The sequence below is a fragment of the Chelonoidis abingdonii genome, chromosome 25 (genome assembly GCF_003597395.2).
Source record: "Chelonoidis abingdonii isolate Lonesome George chromosome 25, CheloAbing_2.0, whole genome shotgun sequence".
NCBI lineage: Eukaryota > Metazoa > Chordata > Testudines > Testudinidae > Chelonoidis > Chelonoidis abingdonii.
The window spans coordinates 10,995,097-11,016,939 of NC_133793.1; the positions used below are offsets into that span (position 1 = coordinate 10,995,097).

Genomic DNA, 21,843 nt, shown 5'->3' on the forward strand with positions numbered 1-21,843 from the left:
TCCCCATCTCAATCTGCCTGGTAACCAGGGGCCCAGAATTAACTCTGCCTGTCTGCCCTGATTCATAGGGATCAGCCAGGTGTGAGTGAGGGCAGAGTTAACCCCCCCAGCATTCAGGGGCTGGCAATGGAACAAGCTGTGCCCCTGGGAAAAGGGGAAGGGAAAAAGAGAGGAGGGGGCCCTGAGGATCCTCACCTCTGGAAGGCAGGGCCTGCAGCAGCCAGATGCAAAGGAACCCCCCATAGGGCAGCAGCTGGTTGGGCCCCAGCCCCCACCCCAGATTTAAAGGGCCAGCTGGCAGAAGCATGTGCTGGGAAAGGTCCCTCTAAGAGACTGGTCCCAGAGTGGAGAATTCTTTGGTGTTCAGACACATGTTGCATGGAAAACAGCTGGCAGGGAAAGGAGTTTTCCCCTCCCCTTGGAGATGCAGAGGGAAGAGGGCTTGAGCAGGGGCCTCGCCCCAAGCATCAGTGATGGGGGTTCGAAGCGTCTGATTGCCAGCGGCACAGAAAAACAGCAGGGCATCCTGGAGAAACACTGGATTAGGTCTGTGTATGAGGCCGTAGCCGCTCAGTGGCTCCCGAGGCTGCATCCGCACATACTCCCAAAGGCCCCCACTAGAAAACCTTTCAGCCCCTAGGCCTGCGTGGCTTGCTGGACTCATGCCCTCTGTCCCACTAAGGCAGCTGAGACCAGCTGGATTGTCCTTGCCCACTGTCCTGAGGTTCAAAGTGCATTGGCTCAGGGCTGGGCTGGCTTCATGGGGAGCTCTCTTGGGGACACTTGCCTCTGCCCCGCTGTGTCTGGAAAGCCTTCAGACAACAGGCACTGCCAGACGACATCAGCTCAATGATCCATCCAGCAGCCTGCCCTGAGCAGTGCCCGGTGCCAGCTGCTTCAGAGAACAGTGCAAGAAAATTCTCCCTGCAATTCTGGGACACTCTGTCCCCAAGGAAGGTTACTTCCTGACGTGCTGCGGATAGGGGCTGGCTCATGCTTCCTCTGTGGGTTGCTTATTTGTGTAACTCAGGTTCACATTCCTGCCTGAGGTCAGCAGCCAGCCCATAGGCCTCGCCTGCACAAGGGAGCCGCTAATGGCTAATTAGAGGGGCGTCCAGGGTTGCCTTTGCCAGCCAGTGCCCTTTCATGGCTGTTTATGGTGCCGGTGACTCTGCCTCAGTTTCTCCCACCAACAGTCATTTAGCCTCATGCTAGGTGGCCTTTCTCTTATGACTCCAGCCAAGTTAGTTATGGTGCCTCCCCTTCCGGGGCCAGGAAGAGACCAGGAATCCAATGACCCTAGCAAAGGGTCGACAGCCCCAGCCCTCCAGCAGAGTCCTGCCTTCTTTGCTCCAAGGGGTTTTACTACCCCCCCCTTTGCTAGGGATGGCAGGGGACCCCAGCTGGTCCTCTGGGTTCCAGCACACACCCTGCATTAAGCAGCTAGGACCAGGTTCCTCACACTTCCTGCCTGCTTCCCACCCTCCATTTTCCAGACTCACTTTCTCAGCTGTCCAACTTCCTGAACCACTTCTTACCACTCTGCTGCTTCAGGAGTTCCTCAGGCCTCCCCCTTTGATCTGCAGCCTTCTGATCCCCCTTGCTGTGGCTGGGCCAGCAATTAGCCACAGCTGCCAAGGCAGGTAGCCCATCTGTTAACCCCTTAGTGGCCATGGTAAGATGAGGCTCTATACATTCCATGGCAGGCCATGCGGCTTTACCCCATTAGCCCCATGCTCCCCCCCGGCAGCCGCACAGCTCCCTGGGTACCTTCCCCACAGCTCCTGGGAGCAGTGGACTGTGGGAGATTTCGCCCGGCTGCCTCTGCAGTGACTGGTGCATTGTGGGAGGACCCTTTGCCATTGCTTGGTGCTGGCTAGCACTGACCTGGCCCCCTGGGACAGGAAACACCATTTCAAATGGTCTATTGACGCTCCTGAGAAGGGCAGTGGAAATGGCCACTTGAAAGAAAAATCCACGGTACACCACGGGAAATGGGGTTTCTCTAAAACTCCCCTTAAAATAAAGCCATGTCTCTTATTTTCCATGCAGTTTCCCCTTATATCCACTCAGCAATGGTGGTCGCCCTAGCCCGGGCTCAGCCTGACGCCCAGGTTTGCTTTGCTGGAAGCAAGTCCAAGTCAAACAGTGGCAGTACCCTGGCGCGGTGGGGGCTTCACGGCCACAGCTGTGCCAGGGGCTGCTCAAAAGTCATCGCTCAGGGATAAGAGACCCACAGCTGGCCTGGGGTCAGCTGACTCAGGATCACGGGGTATGGGCTGGGGCCCCAGCTCTGGGACCCTCTCCCCTTGCAAGGTCCCAGAGCTCAGAATGTCTACACAGCTGTTTTTCAGCCCTGGAGCCTGCGCGCTCTGACCCAGGCCAGGTCTAGATGTAACCTCAGTGCTTACAGAGGGTGTTGCAAGAGATGGGCCTCTTTCTGCAGCCACTTCCACAACCCAGCCCCACCCAGACTCACTGTCTGGGAAGCTCAGTCCTTAAAGACACAGTCCTCAGTCTGATGCAGGCTTTCCTTCCCTAGTGTAGATGGGGCCTTCCTGTAAAGGGCAAAACACACACCCGGGGGAAGGCTAACTCACCACTGGCCAGATCAAAGGGAGTATTAACTGGAAGAGAAGCCATGTGGAGAGCGGTGGTGGGAGGTAGAGGGAAAATGCTCTCCTGGAGCCAGGCCGTTTCAGCGAGGGGAGGGAGAGGGTCTCTCCTAGGGAATGCACAAAGCAGGGCGCTGGCCAGTCGACAGAGCTTCTGATGCCTTTGTCCTCAGCGTCCCAGCACCCTACCCTGGGATGGCCAGAGAGGATGGCATTGCACATGGAGCAAACAGAAGCCATGGCACTCAGAGTCGGGAGGAGCTCCCTCCAGGGAAGAGGCTGAGGGCTTGTCCATCAGGGGTTCAGATGCACCAGGATCTCAAAGAGCTTGGTAAATATTGACAAATGAACTCTGACAGCTTCCTCTGCTAGGCAGATAAGGCTCCTTCCTCCCTCCCCCCTGCCCTCCCCCAGCTTTGCAGATGGCAGAGGAAGCGGCTGGCCCATGTCACATGACGAATCCAGGAATAGCACCCGGCCCTCCTGAGTCCCAACCCTGCTGCTCTAACCGCTAGATCTCGCTCTCTTCCCCAAGAGTGGCGGGGAGCGGAGCTCAGGAACCCCCCTGCCTGATGCAGAGGGTTGGACTGGGTGCCCCAAGAGAGGCTGTCTGAGAAAGCGGAGAGCGCGCGACGCCTCTGATCAGGTGCGAGGGTTGCCCCTGGGGATGTGGGGAATGGAAGCAAACAGCAGCCTGTTCCCTGCAGTGTCCTTCTGGAAAAGCAGCTAACCGCGTTCGATTTCACAGCTCCAGCCTCCAGCCCCAGCCAGCGGGCCTGTCATTAACAGAAAATCAATCCCCCAAACAGCAGCACTCCTATGCAGTCTGGTCCGGGGGCAGGGCGAGAGGCCAGGCCAGTTCCACGTGATTAAACCAAACCTTTTGATCCGCTCCTGCCTCTCTCAGGGACTGGGAATGAGCTGGGTGCAGGCCGTGCGCCAGGGATGGCGGCAGCAGGTCGGCGTTGCAGCAGTGGCTGGCAGGCAGAAGGGCCTGGAGACAACACAGATCCTCCTGCCACCACAGCCCGTTTGGCGTGGGCAGAATAGATGGCAGGCTGTGTGCGTGGGAACTGCGGGGCAGTCATGTGTTCTCAGGGGGCTGTCCGAGAGCAAGGTCAAGGCGTGTCTGTATCCCCACACCTGCTAACCACTCTGCCGGATGCTATTTTCGTGCTTGATGTCGCTCCCGTTGCTGCCTGTGGGACAGTAGCGCCTAGTGGGTGACAATCAAGGTCTGGGCCTCGTGCTAGCTGTGGGACAGATGTACCCCTGCCCTGTGCAGTTTAAATAGACAAAACAGACCAAGGGAGTCTGCAGCAGACCCAGGAACCTGAGCCCCACTCTTACCCACCTTCCTCAGGAGAGTTCACGTGCTTGTACCCAGGGCTCGTCTGCTGGCGCTGATGTCCCGAGAGGTGCGATTTTAAACCAGTCCCGTTCGATCGGTGCAACCCCCTGTGCGGAGGCTCAGATTTTGTGCTTGCTGGAGGTCAGCTTCCCCCAGAGGGAGCAGGGTGAAGCTAAACGGAAACAAACTGCCCCAGCTGAAAGCAGAGCGTCCACATGGAGATTTACACTGGCTGAAGTAAGTGGGGGCCGTGCGCATGCATATAGCCCTGAGCTAGCTAGCATGCCTTCTCCCAGCGAGGCTATTTCATGGATTTGCATTTTTATCCCTGTTAAGTGAATTTCACCTGGGCAAAGGTGCTGAGCTGACAGCCCCTGGAGAGCGGGGGTCAGATTCAGCTTTCTGTTGCAGGCAGGGTATGACTCTGCAGTGCGTCACCGACGCCAGTGGAGTCACGGTGAATCCAGCCTGCCGCGAGGGAGAGCAGGATCCGGCTTTGGAAGTAGAACTGCAAAGCAGAAATGCAATTGAGCTAAGCCCGGGCGTCTGTGTAGACTGGTCCCTCTTGCCGGAATCTAGATAAGCTGTAACTAACCAGCCTTTCTGGTTCAGCTCCTTTTGGACCACCTCGGAGATCCCTCAGTGCCTCTGGCTGTGACCACAAATGCCAGGGGGAGGCTGCAGGGAGATTTCAGCTACTGGCAATGTCCCATCCTGCGATTTCTCCAGGGACTCTGGAAATGCTCGTTGAATTTCCTGGAGCCTGCATGGTGGGAGTGGTCAGCCCCCAACCTGGTTAGGGACGTGTAGTCTCTCCTCTCATAGTTTGAGGGGAAGCTCTGTGGGGCAGGGGCCATCTCTGGGGACTATGGGTGTACAGCTCCTGGCACAGCAGGGCTGGGGGCCCCTAGCCACTACTGCAATACAGAGCCATAATAATCCAGGTGTTCCCCTTTGTGCTGTGCAGTTCGCACTGAAGTGTGCACTTATGGGCTCAGCCTCCAAGGTGCTGAGTGCCCCCCTAGCCCCATAACTTGGGTCTGATTCTTTGCTACCTGGCACCTTGCAAGGGGAAGAGAAGAGTTTGGTCTGTATGGCCCAGCCACCTGCGGCCTCTGTGCTAAGAAAGGCATCTAGGCAGCCAAAGAGTGCTGCTGCAGGGCCAGGTGGAGGCACAGACATCACGGGGCCCCAGCTCCCGGAGTCATGTGACTGCCCTCGGATTAAGGGTTTGTCTGCCCAGGAAAAATTAATCCAGATTAATGAAAAGTGTGCATTTAAACTGGATTAGTTAAATCAGATTAACCCCCTCTGTGGGCCTGCTCATTTGGAATAAAAGTGGCCATAAGTGGTGTAGTTACTTCCAAAGCGAGTTAGGCCTGACCCCAGCATAGACGCAGTTCAGCTGATAGAAGGATTCTTCCGCTGACCTTAGCTCCCGCCTCTCGGATAGCTGGGTTTACTACAGCAAAGGAAAAGCCCTGCAGTGCGTGCCTATATGCCAGCATTACAACTGTTTGTAGTGTAGACATACCCTTACGCTGACCCAAATTAAAGCCACCGTGATTCCAAATGAGAATGGCGCCAGGGGGGCTGAATCCAGTTGAACTAATCTGGTCTAACTACACTGGTCTAGTAGCATCAGTACGTTTCTCCTGTGTAGACAAGCACTAAGATTTCTAGCCCTCCAGCTGCGTCTAGGGGAGTCAGAGGTGTGGACTGCTGCCTGCATCTAACTGGGCATTAACCCCAAACCTTGCTGCCCTGGGGTAGGGATGCAAACACCACCCCGCTGCTTGGGTAAGTACCGGCCGGGGGTGGGGTGGGGGAGGCCCGGCTGACACTGCCTCTCCAGGGGGATGGAGAGACTCTCCTGGTCTGAGCAGGGCACCCCATGCTGCCGGGGGCTGACATCACACCGAGGGTGGAGGCTCATGACAGCCCGAGGATGCTATAATTCTAGGATTGCATGTGGGCTGCTGACGCGCCACCAGCTAGCTGGGCCATGGGTTTTGGTCACTGCTGACAGGGGTGAGATCTGAGCAGGGACAGTCCTGACGGCCTGGGCCGTCCAATCTCCTTGCAGCCTGCCCCTCCCACCTTGGGATCCCTAGCTCGGAGGGGGCCACACAGCCACCAGGGACAGAGAGGCTGAACCAGGAGAAGTCAGCAAGACCAGAGCGAGGACAGTATAACCGCCCCCCTACCCCACCATTAGGCTATGCTGTTACAACGCTGCCCCAGGCTTTGTCTCCCCCTATCTCTCCCCGTGGTGGGGGCAGAACTAGGAGGAAGAGGCTGAAACTGACCAATGGAAATGCAGGCTGAATTTAGGGTGATGAGCCCAGCCTGAACCCGTTTCCACCTCTCCCCTCGCATCTGGGCTCTGGAGGAGTTCCAACATGGCCATCGCTGGCTGGAGTGCTCCCCTGCCCCTGGGATCTATGGGGCTGGGAAACAGTCTCCCAAGGGAGCAGCTGCCCCATAGATGGGAAGAATTCACAAGAGCCCTGCAAGCTGCACCATAGGGCAGGGTCCTGCCTGGGCTGGACAGGCAAACCCAGCCAGGGCCTGTGATTGCAGGGCATGGTGGACCCATGCGCAGACAGCACGCAGGCCTGGCATGCAGCCAGTTGAGCCTTCCCCCTCATCATCCATCTGCTGCCTGAGCCCTGCTCCCTCCTTCCCATCTGCCTCTCTTTACAGCCCCTCTTTACAGGTGCCCTAAATGGCTGCCTGGCCGGTGTACAGATGGGAACGACATCAATTTTCTCTGCCCCCTACCCTGGAAGCCAACCCTGCTCTATAAATTCCTCCATGCAACAGGAAACCGCCAGGTGCAATTAAGCATCCGAGCCTGTTTGAGACTTCAAACAGCAGGGCTGAGCCCAGAATGGCTGCATGCCCACTCCCTCCCTCCGGGGGTGATGGGGGGGAGCAGAGAGGTCAAAGGTTCTCTTTGTTCTTTCAGGAGGTGATGAGAGACCAAGGACTTGGCTGTGCAGAATTTTGAAGGGGAGGGGGGCAGCTGCAGTGTGGGCTGCGGGGGGTGGGGAGGGCTGCAGGCAGAGTTGGCAGGGAGAACTGACAGTCTCCTGGATCTGCAATGCCCCTAGGATGGGTGACCTCACCCTCTGGAAGAGCTGCTGAAGTGGGGGGCAGAGCTCTGTCTGACAGGGATCCCAGGAGGGCACACGGCGATTCCCTGGGTCAGCAAGCAGGGGCCGGAGGCCAGTGGCAGCCCGTGAATGCGTGCACTGGTGGGGATGTGTGCAAGAGACATATGTATGAGCATGCGTGAGTGTGCATGCACACCTGGGCACTCGTGCACCTGGTGAACATAGGCATGTATGCACATCTACGTATGGTCTCATGCACGGTGTGCATGTGCACATGTGTACTGTGCGAGTGCATGTGTTTGCATGTACACGATATGTACTTGTGCACCTCTTTTCTGTGCACACATGCAGAGGGTATGGATATGTGGCTCTTCTCCTCTATGCTGTGAGAGTGCAGCACGCACCCGTGCAATGTGTCTGTGCACACTTGTAATATGTGACTGCCCCTGTATATTGCACGTGCCCATAACCATGTGTGTCTATGGTGACGATTACTCGGAGGCAGGCACAGAGCTGTATGCACAATGTGGATGAGAAGCTCTTTCCCACAGGGCCCCACGTGTATCCGAATGCTCCACGTACGCTCTTGGCCCTCAGCAAGCCAGGAACAACAACAGTGCCTCTGTGTGCTCAGGAAGGTACAGCAGTGTGGGGAGATGCATATCAGAACTCCAGTGTGTGTGTGTCTTTGTGCACACTTGTGCTTACACACCTTCTGAGAGAGCCTGCAGACATGTACACAGGATTGTGTCTGCGTGTGTGTGTTTGCCACACTGCAGTCCCTCAGCAGAGCTGGCACATCGGGCTTTGCCAGCCCGTTCCCCTCACTCCTACGGCCACAGCTGCCATGGGCCAGGGCAATCCTTCGAGTTGTCCTTGCAAGACAAACTGGTTTCCTAGCCCAGCCCCCTTGGCTCCAGGCGATGCCCTGGTTCCAACACTGAGGTGCTGCCCTTGGGTGCTTTAGGAGCCTGCCTGGGCAGCGCTGGCCCTGGGGAGCTGGGCGGGAAGCAGGTAGCGAGGCTGGGGCAGAGCTGTTAAGCAGGGGGCTGAGGCTGGGAAGCTGCAGGGATTTCATGTCTCTCCCGGGCCGCTCCCAGTGCCTTTTGCCCCTGGGCTTTCGCAGCGCAAAGCAGGCTGGTTGGCACACTCTCCTGCCTGCACTAACTCATGGCTATGCTGCTGCCACCAGGCAGAAAGCAGGCGGGCGAGACGCAGGCAGGTTCAGGGGAAGTCTGTTTGCCAAGCACAGCCCAGGGGACACGCTGATCTAGGGGCATCTGCTCACCGGAGGGGTTGGGCAGCCAGGGGGGAGAGGCCGAGATCACCTGAGCAGCTGTGCTCAGCCTTATCAGGCGTCTCCCAGGCCAGAGATTCCCAGCCCAGCACCGCAGCAATCTCCCTAGGAACGGCAGCCATGTGCCCAAGGGGCAGCGGAAAGAGCTGCCCCAGCAGGAATGTTGGGAGGCAGGCATCCCCTCTCCACAAGAGCATTGGAGCCCATTTTACTCAGTTACTCCTAGGAGGTCTCCCACTGGGACACTTTTCAGGGTTACCCGAGGTGTACGGGTGAATCGCTGCCCCCTGCTTACAGCCTGGGGGAGTCTCGCCTGTGCCCGTATTCTCACCGCCCGTGATGACCAGTTTGGCACTCAAGGCTTTTCCTAACTCTTTCCAGGGATCGTGGAGGAGGTGGCTAGCAGATCAGAGCTGGGTTGACCAAGCAGAATGATAGTGCCTCGTCATCAGGATTGAACTTGGGACCTCTGGAGCTTAGCGCATGAGTCTCTTCCGATGAGCTGAAAGCCACCTGTCTGCTAGCTCAGGCCGTAGAGCAGACTCACTGAACTCTCTCTAAGTGGTCTTGGTGCCACTAGCTGGGCCAGAACACCCCACCAAGGAGGTGTGTGGGTTACACACACAGGGCTGCCAAGGGGTCAAAGAGGTGCATTTCAATGTAAAGAAACCAGAACAAGATCCTGATTTCTGCTCGTTTCAGAGCTGGGGCCTGGGGTTTCTACTGAAGGCTGAGAGCCGCACAGGCGCTGAAAACCAGGTCAAAGTCCCACTGGGCTTTCTCCAGACAGCGACCCCCATGGTCAGCCAAGCTCGCTCTAGAGCCCGAGCCCGAGCCCGAGCCCAAGCCCCCGCCCCCGCCCCCGCCCCCAGCTGGTCCTGCCAGATGCACCCTTTACTCCTGTGCTGGGGAATTAATTAACGGCCACAGCTGGGCCCTGCACTGCCCTGCAGCCAGGCCTGGTGCACAGCAGGTTAACCCTTTCCCCTCCAACCTCAAGCTGGGGGACCTAGGGCCCCTTCGCTGAACGGTAACAAATGCTGCCACCCCATGGAAGGTGACGTGTCTCAGCCTTTTCAATCCTCCCCACCAGGCCTGGTTACCAGATACACCCTCTCCCCTCAACAGACATGCCCCAGGCCTGCTCCCCCTGCCCAATAAACCCAGAAATATTTCCCCTGCCCTGCCCTGCCCTGCCCTGCCCAGACCCATAGGCTGACTCACCCCCGGAGAGGAGCAGTGCAGAGCCTGCGGGATGCCCTGGCAGCGAGCAGCTGTTTCCGGGTGGTGCTGGCGCTGCTCCCCCCCAGCTTGTGACCTTGCAGGCAGATCGGGAATTAATCTAACGAGACCACGGCAGGAAGCCTCATGCGGGGAGCAGCGCCGAGCCTACAGGCCTTGTCCAGAGAGGGCTTAAGACGTGGTGCCAGCGTGTGGCAGTAAACAAGGCTGCGAAGCCTAGTGTGGACAAGACGGCTGTTAACTCATGCCAGGTGATCCCCTTAGAGCCCTTGGGGGAGCTGGCGTAACCCGTGGTAAGGCAGGGGCTGTGTCTGCAGTGGCCAGCGACCATCCCACCTTGAATCCCCATCTAAGCAGGGCCAGTGATTCCAGAGCGAGTGCATAGGCTGGCGCAGAGCCCTGGCCTAGGCCCGGGGGCAGGATCAGGGCCTGAATCTGGTGTCACTGCTAAGCACCAGCATTCGTTAGTGCTTCCCTTATCCTGTCCTTGACACCCTCTGGCTCTTCAGAGTTTCCTACCAGGGAGCAGCCCCCTTTGGGCCCGCTCTGCATCAGCAAACTGCAGCCAGCTCCCTCATGGAGCTGGCCCAACCGCCTGGAAGGCACAGTCGTGTCCCTCCCTGCACTGCGCCGCGAGGAAAGGCAGCAGCTTCCTACTGTGTTTTGCCTCCATGACCCTTCCCCTGGGGGGAGTGCTGCGGGGGACAGGGAAACAGTGGGTAGGCGGAGGCTGTCACGGAGTCCCCGGGCGATGCTCTGGAACAGCTCCCCACAAAGCCAGGCAGGACTTTGGGGAGCCTCCTCTCTCTTGGAGCAGACTTGTTCAGGGCAAGAAGCTCACACGTCTTCACCTCCTGGGTCTCTCCTTGGAGCATTCAGCATCCTCTGCCCCTCCGTGTGCTTCCCACCCCAGCAGCCGCCCCCAGCGGCGGTCCTGGAGAAGCCACCAGGGTCCTGACCCCCACTTTTGCAGTCAGACGTGACTCTTAGCCAGCAAAAGCAGGTTTATTTTGATGACCGACAGGGTCTAAAACAGAGCTTGTTGACAGTGACAGACCTCGGGACCGGGTCCATTCTGGGGCCCTATGGTTGCGCTAGTCCCGGGTTTCTCCCCTTGCGCGTCTCCTCCATTCCACATGAGGGCGAGGGGATGCTGGGCCCTTCTAGCGGTTCTGTTCTCCAGCATCGTCTCGTATGATCCCGCGCTCCTAGACTAACTCAACCCTCCTCAGCCTCCTCTCTGCTCAGCTCCGTTTTCCGGCAGCGCGAGGTCACCGACTCCTTTGTCTCCACCTTCTTGGCCTTTTTGCAGGGAGGGGGCCCGGCATGCAGTTTAGGAGCAGTGAGTGCCAGGCTTTAGGCTGCACTGGCCCTTTGCTCTAGCAGCAATCACACATCCTTATCCCACCACCTAGATACTTAAGAACTGCCTAGGGGACACTGAGGCACCAACACAGTGTTCAGAGCAAACATTAAGAACAGTCCCAGTTCGTCACAGAGGCGTAACAGGGAAAGGACTGTGGCAGAGAGCTGCTGGGGAGGGCGTACAGCAAGTAGCTGGAGAGAGGAAGGCAATGGAGGGATCAATCCATGCTGTGGCTAGCTGAGATCCTGTCTTTTAGACATCCCAGCCTGACAGCTCAGGTCAGCAGGAAGCTGACCGTGCTGAGGATGATCCCTAGGCTGTTGAATTCGCTGCCCCTTAGCCCTGTCTCTGATAAACCTGCCGTTTCCAGGGGTGCTTTTGAATGCCAGACTCTGCCTGAGGCCCCACGGTCGCAAGGAGAGTTATTTATAGGGGGCCTTGTTTGCTCAGCCCTGGGCCTGCACAGCTCCCCCCACAAGATGGCTGTGCAATTCCAAGGATTAGAACTTCCTCCCTTCCTTGCATAGCAAAGACACCGAGCAGCTGCTCTGTGCCAGGAGGCAGCTAAAAAAATAGCTTTTATGGTGCAAATCTGAGTAGGGCCACTGGGGGGAGCCTCCTGCCATACAGGTGGGGGGGCTGTAGCCTTCCACAACTCTCCCCCCACCGGCACAAATACACACGAGCGTGCGTTGCACAGGGGCCATTCTCTGCTGCAGGCTTGACTCCTGCCAGAAGGGAGGCTGCTGGGGCTCGGCCTCCGTCGGCCCAGTGGGCATAAATCTGTGTTCTCTGTGCAAAGCCCTGGGCTCAGCAGGGCAGGCGGAGGGTTCTGGCGGGGAGCATGGAAGCCCTGGTAAAACAGCCAACCAGCCTGCCTGACAGTGCATGTGCATGCGTCATTGGGCAGACATGGGGCTCCAGGGGTGTTAGCCGACTGCACGGAATATGCTCTGCCACATCTGGGCCTGCTAGGAGCCACGTGGCCCAGCTGTTTGCATGGGGCTGGCTTTTCCCTTTGCCAGCCCCCACCGCTCTCACCTGGGGCTCTAGCCATTTGTATTCTAGCCTGAGAACTGCCCCCCCCCCACCCCCCCAAAGCAGCAAAGTCCAGCTGTCTCTCCAGCCAGGACTGGTGTTAATCTTGGCTCCCCGGGAAGCAGCTCTGCACCAAATGGCCTCTCCACAGATGGATTTTAGGGAGGATTTTAACACCCTGGCACTTGGGGGGAGGTGAGAGCAGCTTTAGGGCCTGCTCCTCAGCAACTGCAGCCGATGCCAGTGCACAGCGGAGGAGCTGGTGGGGGGAGCCGCAGCTAGGAGGGGGAAAGGCCGGGAGCTAGGACCATCTCGCTCCCAGCTTCCCTCTCACCGGTGCAGCGAATTGTGCCGTTCTGGGCGCAGAGCCTCCTGCAAGCTGTTCCCTTACCGCAAGGGAACTGGCCTGCTGCTCTGGGCCTTAGGCAAGGGGACCGGGAGCCCGTGGCAGAGGGGGGAGTTCAGACCTGCATTGCCACACCCCCAGCCTCTGCAATTCCAGCTGGGTCTGCATCTGCGTGCTGCTTCTGTCAACGTCCATGGGGCCTGCCAGCCAGCAGCCCCGGGCTTCCCTCCCCAGCTCAACCGCTGCCTCTCAACCAGGACCCCCCGCTCTCCTCCCTCTTCCAGCCCGGAGCCTCCCAGGGAGGGGGGCCTGGTTTAGGCCAGAATCCCTTTCCTGCAATGCAACCTATTTTAATCTCTTTAATTTCTTAACCCTGAGCCCCTAGAGCCAACAGCCCAGTCCTTTAACTCATGTGGGCTCAGAGCTCCCCACTCCAAACCCCAGCAGTGCCGTACGCCTGCAGGTACCCCAGGGAACCAAGCCATGCCCTGCTTGTTAGAAAGGTTTTTATTTCTCTTTATTTACAGATCGATTTAAAAAAAAAACCATCGCAGCATGGGCAGGGAGCCTCGGCAGGACTCCCACAGGCAGGCACGGCCTCGAACGCTCTGTGCTGTAGCTGGGCGGATGGGCCAAAGGCTGGCCCGTGGCCCTGTGTCCATCTCCCGGTCAAGGATCAGAGCCCGCAGCGGCAGGGAGCGAGCCCCCCTCGGCTGGCTGCGGGAGCAAGGTCAGACCCCTCTGCTGGATGTTGTCAAAGGAGAATTAAAGTTAATGGTTATAAATTACGCCCTGGAAGAAAGAGGGCTCCAGTACCACGGTGCCTGGCTCAGAGGGGCTCCACACCCTGGACGCAGCCGTGGCTCAAGGGGGAGCTACCGGAGCTTGGCCGCTCTGAGACTCAGGCCGAGTGGGTGGCACTTTCCCCCGCGCCAATTGCATTCACATTCTGCTCCTGTCCTCTGACCCCTCCACTGAGGCTAGTCCAGAGCGGAGCCTCGCTCCACCCTTAGCATGAGATGCAGGGGCTGGGCTCGCCGAGGGGGAAATGACCTCCCTGCCCCTGAGTGCCTTCCAGTAGGAACAGGGCCTGGGATTCCTGGGGGGTGGACACACATCTGCCCCCCACAAGGCTAAATCAGGGACCCCCCCAGCCAAGCCTTGGTGTTGTTCCCCCCAGTTTAAGAAGCATTTGGCACTGCCTGCTCCCCTCCCCTGGGCAGCAGTTTATGGCTTTAACAATTTGGTTCTGGCTAAGAAAAAGAAACAAAAGCAAGAATTACAAGCTGGAAAGGAGAGGAAAAACATAGAATATCCACACACACACACCCCCATTTCACAGCTGGCTCCTTGAGCCCCAGGGAGCACTGGGACCCCCTCCTCCCTGGGAGGAGGGCAAAGGGATTTGTTGAAGTCTTATAAATAAATGAACAGCTTGGCGGAAAGTCACATACAAAAGGGTGCAAGGCCCCAGGGGCACGCGGGCGGGAGGGGAGGGCCCCCTGCTGGTGCAATCGCCAGGGCCGAGCCACATCGCAGGCCTCAGGGCAGCACTGCTCAACTGGGGGCCACGCGTGGGGAATGGAGATGGGAGCATCTAGTTCCCCCCCGCCCCTGCTGTGCTAGGGCAGAGAAGACATGGGGCTTGGCTTCCATCTGTCCGCTAAGGACTGCCGGGGAGCTGAGGAGCAAGCAAAAGGCCAAGCTTCTCAGCAAAGAAATCGGCAGCTGGGTCACTCCTCCGCCCCATCCTTCCCCTCTGCTAGCTGGCTGCCCCATGGGACCCCAGTGCAGGCCCCCTGGGCAGATGCACAGGATGGGGGCCACGCCATGGTGGCCCTACATCCACGTGCCCCAATAGTCCAGAGTGTGCCCCTGGCCTCAGGTACTCCAATGGCGGCAGGGGGGTGTCCTGCTAGTCCCTGCCACAGGAGATGATTAGATGAGCTGGGGGTGGGGTGCTGCCTCCACCTGGAGACACTTCCTGACCCCCAAGCTTTGTAATGCTACCCAAGGAGGCTTGAGGACTCCCTGGGGGAGCAGCCAGCAATGGGCTTCTGCCCCTACAGGTTCCACAGCATGTTAGGACTGGCAGCGAGGGGCTCACCGTGGTGGCACAGGTTGGGCAACAGCCTCCCCTAGCCCCCAAGTGAGATGGGGGCTCCTAGAGATGGAAAGACCCCCACCCACCTGTCCCCTCCCCCTGGGAGTAAGGGCACCTACCTGGGCTGCGAGGGGGGGAACCGGTTACCTTCCACACATCCCCTCTCCCAGCCTCCGTCCAAGCCTTGCATGGCAGGTGGAGAGCTTCAGCAAGGTCTTTGACTCAGTATGGGGGTGCTGTGGGGTGCCCAGGCCATGGGAAGCAAAGACCCCCTCCTCTGCCCCAGGCACTTGTGGCAGATGGTGCCCCCCTCCTGAAGTTGGTGCCGCCAGCAGCTGGCCAGAGCCGGGCGGGAGGAGCGGGACAACACGTCTGACGCTCAAGAGTCAGGGGGCTGGAGACAGGGCGCAGACGTCAGCCCCAGGAGAGAATGACCTGATGGACACACTCCAAAGCTGCTGCAATCCAGTTGGGGGACGATGGCCCTGACCCAGCCCTGTCCAAGGCCACTGAGGCGCAGCAGGCCTGGCCACTGCCACCTCCGAAACACAGGGCCCCCACCCCCACATTGAGAGCGTCCCTCCAAGCTCAGGGGGCCAATGTCTGCAGGCTGGGCTGGCCTCTGGTCCCTGCGGGCAGCACGGCCTCATTGCTCCCCAGGGGAAAAAAAAATACCTCTCGCATTAAGAGCTCGGTGTTGAAGGCAGCTGGAAAGGGGCGGGAGGGGGGATTTCTCCATGGTGGACCAACAAGGGGGCTGCAGGGCAGCCTCACTCAGTTCCCTGCCTCCCCAAGAATGGCCCTGGGCTGGGATCCTCATTAGAATAGGAGGCATTTGTGCAAAGCGCAACCCTGCCCCCAGGGCAGAGCGAGGGGAGCGCAGACGGCAGGCAAGTAACAAAACCCGCAAAAGGGGACTGTAAAAAAAGGGTCTGGCCCAGATTGTCCAAAGAGGGAAGTCCTGGCCTGGTGCCGCCTGGGCGCGACCGGCTGGCATGGTGAGTCCTGGCCTAGTACCACCTGGGAAGTCCTGGCCCGGTGCAGCCGCTGCAGAGAAGGGCCCCTGGGCACGGCCGGCTGGCTCAGAGTAGGGCTCACTGGTTGTCCCCTGGCTGGTACTGAGGCTCTGTGGCAGTGAAATAGTCTTCCAGGAAGGACTGGAGGTATTCGAAAGTGGGGCGCTCCTCGGGCTCCTTCTTCCAGCACTGCACCATCAACTCGTGCAGGGATTGGGGGCAGCTGGCGGGGCACTGCATGCGGTACCCCCGCTCCACCTGCTCCAGCACCTCCCGTTTATTCATGCCTGAGCAACAAGGACAGCGGCTGAGTCGGGGCTGCTGCTAGAGGCGCTTTGCGGGCATTAATGATGAGGATTTCCTAGGGGAGGGAGGGACGTGGTATAGCCCCACCCTGCTGAGGCATGAGGGAAGTGGTCACATCAGTAGTGTCAGTGATGGGAAGAGAACCCAGGAGTCCTGACTGGCAGACCCCACTGCTCTAACTGCTAATAATGCTGCCTGGTTCCTCTATAGCGCTTCTCATCATCAGCTCTCCAGGCACTTCCCAACAGAGTCAGCAGCATTATCCCCATTTTACAGATGGGGAAACTGAGGCACGGAGTGAGGCTGTGAGTTGCCCAGGGTCACTCCACAGGCCAGTGGCAGAGCCAGTCATAGACTTCACTGACCACCACTCCTCCCACTTGGGAATAGACCCAATGCCTAGACCGCTGCTCTAACCACTAGACCCTGCTCCCTCCCCTGGACCAGCACAAGTCCCCACAGCTCCCACTAACGAACAACCCCAGCAGGAGGGGCAGAGCCAGCGGTTGCCTCTTGATGCCAGACAGCCGTACCTGGGTAGGGCACGCGGCCCTTGGTGACGAGCTCAGTCAGGAGGATGCCGAAGGACCACACGTCTGACTTGATAGTGAACCTCCCATAGAGAGCAGCCTCCGGGGCCGTCCACTTGATGGGGAACTTGGCACCTGTGAGGAGGCGAGGTGGATGAGATGGGGTGGGGGCAGAGGATGAGACCATCACAGGGGCAGGCTCCCCTGGGGCAGCATGCCACCACCAGCTAGGGCGCAGGGCTCCTCAGATCCAACGCCAGCAGGGGATCCGTGGCCCCTTCGCCTCCCCCAGCGTTGGCACGTGGGTGCTGCGGGAGGATGTGGTTGGGGATGTCACTCTGCCCCATGGTCCATCTGGGGCAGAGGGGAACCCCAACCACTCCCAGCCCTGGGCACAGCCCGAGAGCCCTGCCCCCCCGCAGCCAGGCCCACCTTGGCGCGCCGTGTACTCATTGTCCTCGATGAGGCGGGCCAGGCCGAAGTCTGCGATCTTACACACCAGGTTGTCGCCCACCAGGATGTTGGCGGCACGCAAGTCCCGGTGGATGTAGTTCATCCGCTCGATGTAGGCCATGCCGGCCGCGATCTGCGGGCGGGGAGTGTGTGGTGAGAACGCTGGCACCCTGGGCAAGCCCTCACCTTCCCCAGCCTGGCTGGGATGCAACCCCCTCCCTCACCTCCTGGGGGTTAGTCCCAGCCCCTCCCCACTCAGGACGCGGCTGGGCTGGGCAGGTTGCAAGGAGCCCCCTCCCAGACGAGACCCGGCCAGATGTTGGATCTCCAGCCCTGGGGATTCCCGCTTCCCGCCCCCACCGGGACCCATCCCCTGGTACCTGGGCTGCCATGTCCACCAGCTGGGGCAGCTTCAGGAACCGGCCATCCCCGTCCTTCAGGAAATCCAGCAAGCTCCCTGGGGGAGGGGAGAGGGAGCATCAAGACGTGAGCCTCCAGCTCTGCCCCCCACCCACGGCTAGAAGTCGGTGTTCACCAAGTCCCTTGTCCTGGTGCAGACACAGCTGGGGTAGGAAGCCAATCTGCCAATGCCCACCCCCCCACCAATGCTCTCACCCTGGCTCATGAACTCGGTGACGATGTAGATGGGCTCCTCTGACACCACGGCGTACAGCTGCACCAGTTTGTCGTGCCGGAGCAGCTTCATGATCTGGGCCTCCTCCAGGAAGGCCTCCGGGGACATGGTGCCCGGCTTCAGCGTCTTCACTGCCACCTTGGTGGTGCCGTTCCACGTGCCTGGAGCCAGCAGGAAGGGGGACAGCGTCACGGCGCGCCCGCCCCGACTGGCAATGGCAATGGCAATGGCAATGCAGGTGGGGGTCAGTCAATGCTAGCTTGGGGGAGGAAGGGGGCGAGATGCCTCCAGGATGAAGAGCCCAGCAGAGAAACCTTCGTCACTCCCAGGGGACATAGCAGACTCTCAGTCACTTGCACCCCTTCCCTGCAGAGACCCCAGATCAGCACCCCAACATGGGATGGGCAAGGGATGCCTGTGTCTCATGCCCCTGCCGCCCACAGGACAGGCAGTGGGTGCCCATGTCTCACCCCATTTCAGGGATGAGGGTCTGAAAGTCCCCCCACAGGGGCTTCCCCCCAGTGTAGGAGCCCCGCTTGGAATGGGGCAAATTCCCTTCCCCCACTCCCATATGGGCTGGAAAAGTTCAGAGAGGCTTCTCTGAGACTCCCTCCCCACATCTGATGGGCAGAGACCTTCAGTCGTGCTCCACCGTGGGTCTGGTGGGGACCAGATGGAATCACCCTCCCTCCCCCCAGCCTCTCCCAGCCCTGCAATAACCAGCCTCTGGCCCCGGCCCCGTCCTCCCGCTGCAAGGTGCCCGCCTTACCCATCCAGACATCTCCAAAACAGCCCATGCCAAGCTTCTTGTCCAAGCTTACAGACTCCCGTGTTATTTCCCAGGCGTCTTTAGACAGGCTCATAGTCTGAGGCTTCATATTGGGGCATACCCGGGTTAGTAGATGGCACAGACCGTCATTGAACTCTGCAGGGGATGGGATGATGGGGAAGAGGCGGGAGAGAGGAAGTGGGGAGTGGAGAATGGGATGAATTTGGCATGCACATGCACAAGGGCTGAGGAGGGGAGCCCAGGCCCTGACTGATCGCCTGCCTTGGTGCCGGCTGACTTGTCCACCAGCTGGTGCTGTTCACCTGCATTCCCGGGATGCAAGGTGTAGGATCATAGCAGAGGTGGGTTTGTCCTGCCAGGGCAGGGTCTCCTCGTGGGTACACGGGTCCGGCCTGGATCTGCCCTGCAGCCCCCACCTTCCCGACAAGAGGACGGATCAGTTATGGCTGCCCAGACCCGCCTTCTGGACAGATGCACAGAGAGGAGTTACTGGCTGCCAGGCCTGGGTGCTCAGTGGGGCAGAAACAGGAGCAAATGGCAGTGCCATGCAGCTGGCTTGGAGGCCAGGCTGAGTCTGGATTAATTGACTGATTTCTTCCCTCCCTCCACAGATTGCTGTCCCGGGCCCTAGAGCCAGCAGAGAGCAACCCAGGGCAGGCGATCAGGTGCTCCCCACCAGCAGGGGAGGGGTGGCACTAGGCTGGATCCAAGGACAACTCCCCTGATGGCTTTCAGCAGCATGTTTCCTTGAGACAATTCCCGTGTGTGTGAGTGAGATGCTCGTGCTGGAGAGAGTCTGGGGAGGGAAGCCCCCCCACGCATCCACAGCAAAGAAGTGGTGCCCCCACGCCCTGGCCTGGCCAGCCCAGCCCAAGCGGTGAGCAGGGACTTCAGTCCCCGGGGCTCAGTCAGTCCTGCCGAGGTTGCTAACCAGGAGACCCTGCAGGTGGCTCATGGAGTCTCATGCCCACAAGCAGCCCTGTCTCTTCCTGCCGTGTCCCTGGGATGCCCTGGATGGATCCAGTCTTCTGTGTGCCTCCCCTCGTCCTGGTTGGTTGCAGGCCTGGGGTTCTCCCCTCCCCTCCCGGCTCAGCCCCCCTGCTCGCCTGGAAAGTCCTACCCATCCACACTTCCCCAAACTGCCCATTGCCCAGCTTCTCGATCAACTGCAGCGACTCTCGCGGGATTTCCCACACGTCTTTGGTTTTGACAGACAGGTCTGCCAGCTTGGGCATCCCCTTGTGGCACGGCACGGCCAGGCGGCAGCACAGGCCCGCAGCTCGCTCTTGCGGACAGAGTCGAGGGAAGGAGGGAGCTAGGAGAAAGAGAGAAAGAGATGAGAGCACAGACGGAGAGACGAGGCACTCGAGGGCAGGGAGAGAGAAAACACATCCCTGCCAGCCCCAGGGGGCAGGACAGCCACGCCTCTCACCTGCCCCACACGGGGGGTCATGCCGGGGCCCTGCTCACAGGGCAGCAGGCCTGTGCTGCAGGAGAAGCAGCGGCAGGTGTGGGCCTCATTGCAGGGGATCCCCTAAGGAGTCACACCTGGACTTTGCAATTGGGAGGATCGCATGGGAGTTCAGTTGAGTGTGAGTCTTGGGGAGGAGCCCGCCGAAGCTCTGTTCTACCTGCCAGTGGGGCCTGCTAAGCTTGCGCTGCCCGAGCCTGAGCCAGGCCTGACTCCCTGTGCAGCCCGGCCCCGAGCAGTGGGTTTCCCAGCCATCCTGGACCTGGCATGTTGGCCAGCACCAAACGACGACTGTGGAGCTCGGCCGTCTCCCAGCCAGTGCGCAGTTGCCGGGGAGCCCTCATTGATCTGACCCCCTCGGTCCGTGCATTGTTCTCATGGGCTGGCATCTGTGATCAGTGTTGGGGTGTGTGTGTGGGGGGGAAGCAGCGACCAAAGGAGCCCCTCTCAGCAGTTTTGGCTGGCATAGGATGCCAGGGGGCGGGGGGGGATGCTGCTAGATAAGGAGGGAGGCACGATGGGAGGAGAGTGGCTGTGGTGAGCCTGAACTCACCAGCTCCAGCCGGGGCGAGTTTCATTTGCAGCACAAGGAATTAGCAGAGGTCCATCAACCCAGGCACAGGTTCCCCAAGGACTCATCCCGCACAAGAAGGAGACATCTCCCGGAGCCCCCGCTCTGGGGCAGCTCAGGAACATCTCCGCCCCACTCCGAGCCAAAGCCCCAGCTTCTGCGGCTGCCACAAGCTGGGATTCCCTCTGGCTCAGATCTGGGGGCTTCTCTCAAGGGCTGGGGGTGGGGAGAAGGCGTCTCGTGAAGGCCAGGCCAGTGGATTTCAGGACAGGGAACAGAAAGGCCAACGGCATCTCCAAGACCCACAGCAGGCACCCTCCAGCTCACCCACGTCCCTACTTTGGTCTGCACAGGCCAGCGCCACAACTGATGCCCTCAACCCCCCTAGGACCTGTAGGCTCCAGGACCGAACCCATCTCTCCACGCCACACTCCCTCCGGTGCCATCCCTGCCCAGCCCTGACTTGCCCCCCGCCCCCGGTTACCTCTGTAATGCTGGACCAGCTCCTGGATGGTCTCGAACTGGGCCCGCGTGGTGATGTAATAGCCCCCGTTATCCAGCTTCCGGATCTTATAGTGCTTCACGTGGTCACCCTTGGTCTCGTCGCAGTCCCGGATGGACAGGGAATAGGCACCTGGGGAGCGACAGCAAAGGGATTGGGCCAGAGACAGACACAGGCAGGGTGCCTGGTGGGAGCAGCTAGTGGACACCAGCAGGGGGCACTGTGCTGCTGTATGGGAGAGCCATGGGGGATTCAGATGGGGGCTACTGCCCAGGCATGCGGGGTCGGTAGGGGAGAAAGGAATCTCTGCGCCGGGCCTGGGTTGCTGCTGCTGCATGCTGGGAAACACATCCCCCCCACTGTCACGCCAGTTATTGGAGCTGGCTGGCTGCCGGTGTGGAGGCAGATGTGGGGAAGGATCCTGGCCCCTGCTGCCTTTCCCAGACACACACACCCCTGGGATGCTGAGGGGTGCGGCTGCTACCTTTGGTGGTCTCGCTCTCCCGGATGAGGAAGGTCCCTCGGGGGTTGCCCTGGCACAGCAGCTGCCTCTCAGCGTCCTTTCGCCCCATCTTCCCAAAGTACCACCTGGTGTGGAGGGCAAGGAGAGGGACGGTTAGTAACATGCCAGGGGCACCTGGCAGCCACGGCTCACCTACACCCCACCTGCTGTGGGGACCCAGAAAGGGGAGGGAAGGATTTGGGACTCTCAAACGAAGACACAGGGTCAGGGGAAGGCCCAGCCCTGAGATTCAGAGAGCTGGGTTGGCTCCTGGCTTCCTGAGAGCACTTGGGAAGATCACCGACTCTCCCGGAGCCTCAGTCTCCCATCTGTAAAATGGGGAGAATGCAGCATCTGTTCTCCTAGCCTTTGTCTCTCTAGTTAGACTGCAGCTTCTCTGGGGCAGGGCGCTCTCTTACTTCGGTACATACAGCGCCCTGCACAGCAGGGCCTTAATCTCAGCTGGGGCCTCCGGGTGCAATTGAAATATACGTCAGAATATGGTAGCTGGGCAGCTGATGTACACACAGGCACAGGAGACAGTGGATGGGGCAGTATGTTTGAGACTTAGAACAAAAATCAGGGAGTCA

The 21,843-nt window shown here is 59.6% G+C and overlaps 1 protein-coding gene across 2 annotated transcripts in view; it reads right to left on the minus strand.

Moving 5' to 3' along the window:
- Positions 1-12,866: 12,866 nt before the first annotated feature.
- The window catches only part of FGR (FGR proto-oncogene, Src family tyrosine kinase), a 39,552-nt gene continuing 30,575 nt past the window's right edge, over positions 12,867-21,843 (minus strand). The window contains exons 6-13 of one of the 2 annotated variants that reach the window (XM_075060955.1): positions 21,236-21,339; positions 20,734-20,883; positions 18,187-18,342; positions 17,399-17,578; positions 17,164-17,240; positions 16,763-16,916; positions 16,334-16,465; positions 12,867-15,781 (exon numbers count right to left, since the gene is read on the minus strand). In XM_075060955.1, the coding sequence (XP_074917056.1) occupies positions 15,573-15,781; positions 16,334-16,465; positions 16,763-16,916; positions 17,164-17,240; positions 17,399-17,578; positions 18,187-18,342; positions 20,734-20,883; positions 21,236-21,339 (1,162 nt within the window). In that variant the 3' untranslated portion in view covers positions 12,867-15,572. Of the gene's footprint in view, positions 15,782-16,333; positions 16,466-16,762; positions 16,917-17,163; positions 17,241-17,398; positions 17,579-18,186; positions 18,343-19,327; positions 19,493-20,733; positions 20,884-21,235; positions 21,340-21,843 lie in introns of both variants that reach the window. The other variant, XM_032802849.2, reaches the window with a different exon arrangement.